We start from the raw sequence: 10,000 nt of genomic DNA, 5'->3' as shown, positions 1-10,000 counted from the left end.
CACATCACTTTCACATCAATTTAACTTTCTCCATGTATCAGCCTTACCACATATATGTTTTATACGGTGAAAATAACGCCTGCTGATCATGAATTGTTTGGGAAATTGTAATATGTATTATTGTAAGGGTATAATAATTCCTTATTTTTACTTGTATTGCCTTCTCGTCCAACAACAATATGTAAAATCAGACTGTGCCTTAAAATGTTTTTTTTGTAAATGATAAAGAATCAGGCCCAAACAAGTTATGTATAAAGAAAAACAGGACTCATCTGTTCAAATGCAAGTTTAAATTACTAACATACATCCAGCCAACTGATTTGTGAGGTTTCTCGCCTCCCCAGCGGCACAGTTCATCTACTCCCGGCAGGAGAGGCAAACACCCAATGTGGAGCCTGTGGAGGAAGGGTTTGAAGAGGAAGAGGAGGTCCCCATGTCCCCTACTGTCAGTCCCAGCCTCGACCCTCTTGAACAAGGTGACTTATTTTGCAGTATGGCTGGGCAACCAGGAATCCTTAGTAGGGATGTAAATAACTCAAATTTTTCATGGTTGAATAATCGGTGGTTGGTATGAACGAATTATCGATTCGATGTGTGCCGACATTCAAAAAGGCAGCCAAGAAATGTCGGCAAGAAATCACGGTATCATAAACGCAAAAAAACAACTACCTGCTAAGTAGTTCCAGTCTAATTGTCTCTTCAGCCTTCAAAACGAGAGCTGGTAAATTGTGAAAAATGCATTAAACTGTAATCCGAAAACGCGGTTATATGCTATAGACCCTATAGTATCTGTGGTATAAAGGCTGAAACGCGATATTATACAGATACTATAGGGTCTATAGCATATAACCGCGTTGTCTGATTACAGTTTAATTCATTTTTCACAATTTACCAGCTCTCGTTTTGAAGAATAATCACCGCGCCATTCGTTTCAATGGGAATCGCGACGGTCTATAATTTCAACATAAAGTGTACATATTTATAATTCGAAATTCGTCATTTATTTTCTATGGCAAGTGACCATGGTATAAGCAGGATAATGCCCTTGGACACCTGTCCAACATTAGTTCCGTCCGTTAATTCTTGTTGATTTGAATGGGAAAAAATGTTAACGGTCCAAATTTAAAAATCGATTTTGACGCTCGGAAACAAAAAAATTAATATTCTGACCCATCCCTAATACTTAGGCATAGGGCTTGTATATCAGCTGTAGCAGTTTCAAACATAAAAATGTCTCCTTATAATGACAAATAACTTAACTATTTCCAAAATATCATTACTACCAACATAAACATTCCAATGCTCCTATGTATTCAAAATTCATTGCGATGGGATGTCAAGATGTACAAACCCTATAAGGAATTATCATGAACTGCAATGCAATACTAGACTAGCCACCTGTATGTCAAGATATCATGTCGAAACTACAACAGAAAAAGATTATCCAATAGAATGTCATTCTACTATTATATTACTTCATTAGAAAACATCCATGACCAATGGTTGATCCGGGGGGGGAATCAGTTATAAGCTTCATTCATTAAATTTCTACTGCACACTCATGGTAATTATGTTTCTGCAGCCAAGCTTTTCTCCTGTCTGGACCAAATGCGGGCTGTGCTTGGAGACACTGTCCCCGATTCGGTTCTGACCCGGACCGCCCTGCGGTTCGGCTTCGACCCTCAGAAGTCCCTTGACGCGGTGCTGTCAGGAGATAGCACTTCTTCTAAAACCACCAATCACAGAACGGTACCAGAGGCACCAGCCCAGGAGGAGAAGACCCCGGCAACACAAAGAACCAATCCAGAGGGTTTGGCGGCACCAAGACCAGAGAAAGGTACAGCTGGAGCAGGTCGCATATGTGTGTTTGTGTATGTATGTGTGTATGCGTAACAGTATGCGTATATATTTATATTGATTTCAGCCGTTGAGGTTTAATGTCCATCTTATCTAAATAAGTATAATATAAGTTCAGGTCCATAGTTTGATTGTTTTATGTAAATAAGAATGTTTGTAACAGCTTTTTAGGTATCTGCTCAAGTTAAGATCTAATTATAGAACTCTCCTTACAGAAGGGATGGTAATCGATAATATTTTGTAAATCACCTATACTTTTTCATTTTCAAATTTTTAACAAAATGCCTGTTGTCTCCCTCTCCCCCACTTGGTACGCCCCTTCTGCCGGCCCCACTTTGAACCGTTCTCTGCTCATTCGTCAACTGCGATTGGCATTCGTAAGGTAAGGAGCTTGCTTTTATTCAGCCGAAACATCCACAACCGAGCCCACCATGAACCCCACCGCACAAACAAAGCCATGCATGAAAGCCGGGACACTTCATTTATGTGACCTCCAAGCCCAGTCTAAATTCGCTCCGGTGGTTCGCAGCTTTGAAAGGCAGACCCTTTCCAAGCAAGGCGATGGGTCAAGTACTTGCGGTGGTGCCAGTCTGGCCCAGCTCATGTCTGAACACGAGCAGAAGGGTCAGCCGTTGGGAATGGGTTACCCGAGGCAGAGTTCGGGCCCGTCTTCATTAGGTGCTCTCCTAGGCGGAGCTCCATGCTCGGTGCCCCAGGCTGGTCTCTCATTGGCGTCGCTTCAGATGCCTTCACTGTGTCAAAGCTCGGGCAAACCCGCCCCTCCTCCCCCCTCACACCTTACAGCCTCATTGGGCAGTTTGACCTTAGGTTATTCTGAAGTTTTGAGTGCAAGTGTTGCTCAGAGTGGTCCTCCCCCTGGCTTTGGCAATCTCAGCTCCGTCCTGCAGAGTAGCCGGTCAATGGAAATTGGATCTCAAAGCAGAGTGCAGCATCCTAAAGGAAGCCCCTCATTGGCTGATCTCATCCAGGAACACTCACACCAAAGCCCATCCTTGTACAGCTCCCTTTCCGGTGCTCATAGCACTGTTGCTTCTGCATTGCCACTGGGTATAGTGGAAGCACAACCGATGCTATCACTATCTCAGCTTGCCTCCTTGCACCAAAACAAGGACATTTGCTCAATGTCAAAAGAGGGCAAGCCCAGTCTTACCCTGTGTAACTCAATAAACGCTGGTTCCCTAGGTGTAGGCGGGCTGCCTTCACTGTCGGCCCTAGGTTTGAGACAGGTACCCAATCCAGCCCCGTCTCTGTTTTCATTGGCTGAGACTGAATCAACAGTGAAAACACCTCATCAGCAGTCAGAATCCCAGACACTCTCTCTGTTCCAGTTAGCTGCTCAACACAGAGTCACCAGCTCAGCCAGCTCCTACCCTTCAGAATACTCCCTCCATTCGCTGCTCAAATCAAAGGAAACGTGTGAGGAAGACGTCGGGTTACCTGGAGGACTGAGGGAAACTAGGGCAACCCAACGTAAACCCTACACCATGCAACTCAAACCAAGCAAAAACACTCCTGAGTCAGGTCAGACGATTGACCTGAGCGCTCTCATCGCGCAGTCGCGCGGCATGGGTGCTCGTCACCAGGGCCACTCGCCCTTGCCTTTTTCCAATGCATTAGAGTTGAAGCCGTCGGTTTTCGCGAGACCTTCTGTATTTGCCGTGAGTCTTTCCGTCAGAACTGCCGGCTGGAGGAGGGGCAAGCAAAGGCTGGGGAGAGTCAGCCAGCGGAAAGATAACTACTACCAGGCTCTCCTGTGCAGCTCACACTCAGAGCCGGCCCCGGCCGAAGACCATGAGGACCAACTGTCCCCAATCGAGCCCTTCGGTTTTGACACCCCCTCCCCCGATGACCTTGTCAGAGCCAATCAGAAGAAGGCTTTTACCAGGTAGATTTAGCATGAATGGAGTAAATGAACTGAAGTATATGCTACTTCCGGCCTCGCCCGAACATGTGAATCAAGGCAATCCAATAAGTTTCAAACATACATTTCAAATCCCTTTTGGCAGCTTGGAAATCTTCAGCACTGAGTGACTTACAAATAATAATTCCAAGAATTTGTACCAAATTTTATTGTTTACTTTGTATTACACAGCATTCATGGATTAACTTTTTTTGTTACATGCTTTTTTAACTGAGGTCTATTTTTGTATTTGTAAACGGTTGTTAAATTTTATCGAGAATTTTACATTTTTAAGTTTAAGTTCCTTAAACTGCATCGGTTTTTTTAAGTTGTAGTTCAATGAAGCGGCTGTGTGCATCTCCTTCCAAAAGGGGTTGATTTATTCGCAGGTGTGAACCAGCTTTTGGAATATGGATCAGTTAACCAATGTTCTGGTTTTTACTTTTTCTGGTTCATGGGGAGACATTGTGGTGCAAAGAACACCTGTAGAATTTCTCATATGCAGCACATACAAAAAACTCAGTATTAAGCAGATGGGTAATGCAAGTTTTACATTTTACCATTATCATTTTAAACATTTTCTGTATTAATCACTAATAAAAATGTAACCTTGAATGTATGAAACATAATTTTTTTAAGAGCTATGTTGAGGTGGGGAGTGGTTGGATGAAGAGTGCAGGAAGTGCTTGTTTTTTTTCAATTTCAAAGATGACATCATTTATAGAACCTACAAATTCTGGCTGTGTGGATCGTTGTGTAGGTTGCGAAAGAGCGAGTTTGTAATTTTATAAACATGCACTGGATTCCTCTTTTTGTAGTCTTTGTGTATTTAGAATACTAATTACTTACTACTAATACTAATCACCTTTAGAGGGAACTGTTAATTCAGGATTTCCGACAATAGGGTTCCAGACCAGCTTCGGTCTCTGAACTGCCGCACATCAACGGTGAAACGTACCCTTAGTGTTATCATGTGAGCTCTATACACATAGAAAGTGGATGCTGAAGCCTGCGCTTGGCTGTTGTCTGATCGTCTTAATTGTTTATTTTCCTCTTATATTGCGTATGCCAAAACCAAAGTATCACTTGCCTTAATGTGTGCATGCCAATGGAGCGGCAAGGTGTGTGTGTGTGTGTAGACTTCGCACCTTTTGCAGAAAGGTGATGAGCATGGACCCTGAGTGTGATCATCCTTTTGGCGAGGAATGAGGATAATACTATACTCACAGTCGGGTTGAGGAGACGGCAAGCCTGGAGAGTAACGATCCGTCTGTTCTTTCAGACAGCGTCTCATGATGTTTTGAAATGGATTACAAAACTGTGTGCTCAATGGCGGCATGTTGTCGTGGGATCTTGTCGACATGTTTTACAACAATATATGACCAGTTTTTACTGTTGAAAAGGTAAGGTGTGTGTGTGTGTGTGTGTGTGTGTGTGTGTGTGTGTGTGTGTGTGTGTGTGTGTGTGTGTGTGTGTGTGTGTGTGTGTGTGTGTGTGTGTGTGTGTGTGTGTGTGTGTGTGTGTGTGTGTGTGTGTGTGTGTCCAGTCACCACCGTGGCCTGCTCTTTGCAGCTGAGTGACTGCGTGGGTTTGTGCAGGAAGTCTGAATTATGGGGAAAAATGTAACGCGGTACACATTGTTTTGTTCAACAGCCAATTACTTTTCACTCTTGTACGGCTGACACCACCTACGTAGGAAAGATATCGTCATGGCTGTCAGCTTGTGAAGATCAAATCATTTTGTTTTCTGCACGGTATCTTCTTTGCAAGGCATCCTTTTTGTGTGTTCTGGGGCAGACATTGGAAAAACTCACTTTGCTTCTACTCAGAGGCTGGCCAGAGAAGGTTTTGGAGTTGCACAATACTGATTATTTGTTGTGCTCTGGTACCTTCCACTGAAGTCAAAAGCCAGGAGGGAAATGTATCTCTGAAATATTTTTTTAAACTACATACAATGAAAATATAAATATCTTTCAATTTGTTAAAAAAAAAAAGGCTATAGGTTCATTGAGTTCTCCTTCCTACTTCATACTTTAACAATAATACAAACTGTACTTACTACCTTACTATCAACCCTCTATACATTGACCTTTTAAACCAAGAACACCCCCCCCCCCCCCCCCCCCCCAGGGGATGATGAGGCTCAGTCTAAGCATCGATTTATTCAATAACTGTCCCAAAGTAGGTACTTCGACCTTGAAACCACCCAGAACACCCTTGCAATCTTCCGGTTGCCACTAGCAACCACCAAGTAACCCCGGAATCCACCTAGTTCACCCTAGCAACCACCTAAAACACCATAGGCACAATCTATAACACAAAAGAAACCATCTAGAACAACCTAGCAATCACCCCAGAAACCAGCTATAATATCATCCATTCCAGAATATTATACGAACCATCTAGAGTACCCTAGCAACCAGCCAGACCACATAGCAACCACATAGAACATTATCAACCGCCTGGAACATCCTTACAACCATCAAAAACACTCAAGTTCCCTCCTAGTATCCCCTAGCATCCATCCACAACACCCTAGCAACCAACCACTACACCCTAGCCGCCACCTAGAATACCCTATCATCCATTCCAGAATACCATGTAAACCATCTAGAGCACCCTAGCAACCAGCTAGACCACATAGCAACCACCTAGAGCATTATCAACCCCCTTTGACACCCTAGCAACCACAGACGACAACCTAGTAACCCCTCAAAACACCCAAGCAACCACCCATTACACCCCTAGCAACTATCTAGAACACCATAGAAACCCAAGAACATTTAATCAACCCTTCCGGAGCATAAGCAACTGTGCAAGTTGCTAACACCAAAGGAACATCAAAAAACACCCTTGCAGCCACCATTAAATTACAGCATTACTTCAGATCACTTTGCTATATACAGTATGTCCAAATTACCAGGTGCTAAAAGCTTTATTTTCCAGCTAGCAGCTCAGTGCTCCCCACAATTACTTCTGATTTTTTTTTTGCAATTTAGTTACAAACTTAATTACTTTACAAGGGTTAGGGTCAGTCAGCCCAACATCATTCTTAGTGACTACAATGACGCATAGTATGAGATCAACACATTCCGCTTCGTTCACCAGATGTTCCAATTAATGAATGGCAATAATTAGCATTCTGATTCCAGCGCTGTTTTACTCAGTCAGTTCAGTTCTGACTCTCGGTTATCCCTCGTTACACGGCGCTCTCTCGTCTTATTGAACCCATCCCTTATCTTCCCCCTCATCTTTCACAGCACAGCACAGCTTGAAGACATAAGGCAGTCCTGTGTTCTGTTTTTTAAACCCCAGAGCTCTTGTTACCTGAGGCTTGCGTGTTCACCTTGTGTACATATTTGGGGATAGTGCCTCTGTGTGTGTGTGGGTGCAGGTGGGGCTGGGGAAAGACGAGGGGGGGTGGTGCGGTATTTGCATATCCTGGGTCGAGTCCTTCAGCCATCCTGTGCTCAGTTAAGGCCTGGGGCCAAGGCGTACAGGTGAATCATCCACTCCACCTAGGGTCCCCTGTCTGAAATCCTGGATGGGTAGGCTGTGACCAGTTTAGCTCCCAGTCATTCACACCCACATCCTGGAGTGGGCCGTCTCAGTACCCGGTTCTTCCACTCTGGTTTTTCCCCATCATACGCCCACCCCCACCCCACCCCACTCACTTTCCCTTTGTCCTTCCCACTTTCCCGAGCAAACTGCTGCCCCCAAGGCAGCCCCACCAAATGATCAGTCGGTTGTGTTTGTAGAACGATGAAGTGCTGCTATTTGGGACATATGTGGCAGTTTAGAACCAAAAACAGTAAAAAGTGGAAGACCCTGGGGGGCTGGAAGATATGGGCTGTCTGTTTTACCCCAGGTCACAGTATTGTCTTGAAGATCTGACAAAAACATAGTACTGGTGCAAGCTCTTGTTTTTTTTATTAAAGATAGTCTTTATACATTTTTTTGTTGATTTGGGGTTGTGCTATTATTTTGGGGCAATTATTGTGTTGGCTGTTTTGCCTCAATGATGTAATCCACCAAACGGTCATCATATCTAGATCTCCCACCTGAAAAAGCTAGGTTATAACATGAGAGGCGTGCAATAAAACGCTCCATGAAAACCCCTACCAATGGCTTCAGCTGTCATTTAAATATTGCTACGGTCAACTCAGATTGAATGATTTGTATTATTTTTAGGGAGGAGGAGGGTTTTTAGAAATAGGGTAACCATCACCACTTTGCACAGAGGTCCAACGAGCCATACCCAACCTGGAAAGATATCTGACCCTGACACAAGAGAGACTAGTTACTTAAAATTCATCAAAACACAATAAAGCACCTGTACCTGGGTGTACAAATACCCTAATAAAGACTAAAGACTAACCCTAGTTCAAATGGTGGAAACACATCATTTTAAGTCACATAATTGGAAAGAACAGCCTTCACTACAAATACAAAACATCTGTGACCCAAATTTAAAGTGAAACTCTGGGTGCACTTGAATGACTGGCGTGGTATTATTTCTAGTAGACGGTCAAGATTGAGCGCATACCATGACATCTTATTTGGATTTCCCCTACATTTCCCCCAGGTTTTATATATTTTTTCTGAGGTGCAGCTTAGTGGAAATGCCTGCTCAGTGCTCACATGGTGCAGATGTCTTACCCCGGGGTTAAAGCTATCTGGGGTGTCGTGATCTGTGTGATTCATTCTGTGTATCATTATGTGTGGATCAGATGTGGGAGTCATTCTAAGAAAATTTGGTTAGAGAAAGTCAATTAATTTCTCTCTCTCTCTCTCTCTCTCTCTCTCTCTCTCTCTCTCTCTCTCTCTCTCTCTCTCTCTCTCTCTCTCTCTCTCTCTCTCTCTCTCTCATATATCTAAATATTTATTTATGAACATTAGTCTTGCTTTAATAATTTATTATAAAGAAATGGTCTTGAAATTTGAAGAAATCTCAGAAATAATGTGTATTTAAATAACCTCAGTTAAACTATTTATAATGGAGCTTTTAAATCATAAACATATCGAGGGATATATATCGATATTCTCATTGTTAACGGGACAGTGATAAATCAACAATGATAAATGTTTCTTTATTACCCAGCCTCTATTTATCCAAGGGGATACTTATGTATTTTTTCTTTTTTTTATATTATATAGTGTGTGTTTGTGGTACCAATTATGGTCAATAAACGTTGATGCAGCGGTTTCTAGCTCACACACGTTTCAAACAATCCTTCTGTGAAACGCTGTGTCACACACTGCTCTACATACAAGGAGATGGGAGGGCAACTGCCACTTCTGAAATTAACCCTTTCAGAGCCAGGATGTAACCCAGCACACACATACATACACCCAGCTTGCACAGGGTTTGGTCGTACAGCCCAATCGAAATGAATCAGTCGTGGGCTGTTTATGACTGGAACTGTCACCAGTTCGGGACAGCGATGACACCGCAGGAGCGGGAAACCAGACAGAGAACAGGTTTCTCAGATAAGGTCGAGGGTTAAGATGAGTAGGGAGCATCAATTGTTAGTCATTTTCCCAAGTCTCACGAGACCCTCCTTATATCACATTTGTGTTAGGCAGGGAGTTTCAGTCGGGCCTTTGCTGGGAAGTAATCGATTTTCGAATGTGGCCACGGCCTTGCGTTGCTCAGAGGAGTCCAGTCCAAAAAAAAAAAGTACAGTCTATTTGGCATTAAAAGTTTTGATTGCTTCGCTTTCCTTGGGCGCAGTCGTTGTTTTTGCCGGGCTGCGGTGCTCCTTGTTGGCCATCAACTCAAACTCCACTCCATCCCTGAGTACTTATTGGTCCTAACAGTTTTAGATTTTAAACCGGATTGATTCCAGACCCATCCACAGAGAGGAACAGAATGTGAACGCAGAAGATCTGGATGGTCTCACGAGGCTACATTATCCATGAGTGTATGGGAAAATCTTTGCTATTTCATTATCTAACAACATAGCTGTAACTGCCGCCATTAGAGAAAATGTGTGTTTGCATATGCCTCGGCATGATCAGTGACTGAAACGTCACTTGAGTTTTTGTTAATAAATATTATTCTATCAAGGGTTGCCTTGTTCTCGGCAGTCCAGAGACCATTGTAGACATGGTCTGTTGCTGCGGCGTGGGATTGATGTGTTGTTTGTGAGAGTGCATCTGTGTTTTTCTGTCCCCCGATTCAGCCAAAGGCAGGGGTTCGACTCAGAACCAGCTGGAGAC

At 43.4% G+C, this 10,000-nt stretch overlaps 1 protein-coding gene across 2 annotated transcripts in view; it reads left to right on the top strand.

Annotated features, from left to right (window-relative positions):
* The window catches only part of hbs1l (HBS1-like translational GTPase), a 21,098-nt gene that overhangs the window by 884 nt on the left and 10,214 nt on the right, over window positions 1-10,000 (top strand). The window contains exons 3-5 of one of the 2 annotated variants that reach the window (XM_056580754.1): window positions 345-476; window positions 1,583-1,837; window positions 9,964-10,000. The exon at window positions 9,964-10,000 is cut by the window's right edge and continues 72 nt beyond it. In XM_056580754.1, the coding sequence (XP_056436729.1) occupies window positions 345-476; window positions 1,583-1,837; window positions 9,964-10,000 (424 nt within the window). Of the gene's footprint in view, window positions 1-344; window positions 477-1,582; window positions 1,838-2,244; window positions 5,791-9,963 lie in introns of those variants that run through there. The other variant, XM_056580755.1, reaches the window with a different exon arrangement.

Source organism: Gadus chalcogrammus, chromosome 21 (genome assembly GCF_026213295.1).
Source record: "Gadus chalcogrammus isolate NIFS_2021 chromosome 21, NIFS_Gcha_1.0, whole genome shotgun sequence".
Classification (NCBI taxonomy): domain Eukaryota; kingdom Metazoa; phylum Chordata; class Actinopteri; order Gadiformes; family Gadidae; genus Gadus; species Gadus chalcogrammus.
Note: the sequence above shows the minus strand (reverse complement) of the source record. Positions and strands in the feature narration are given on the sequence as shown.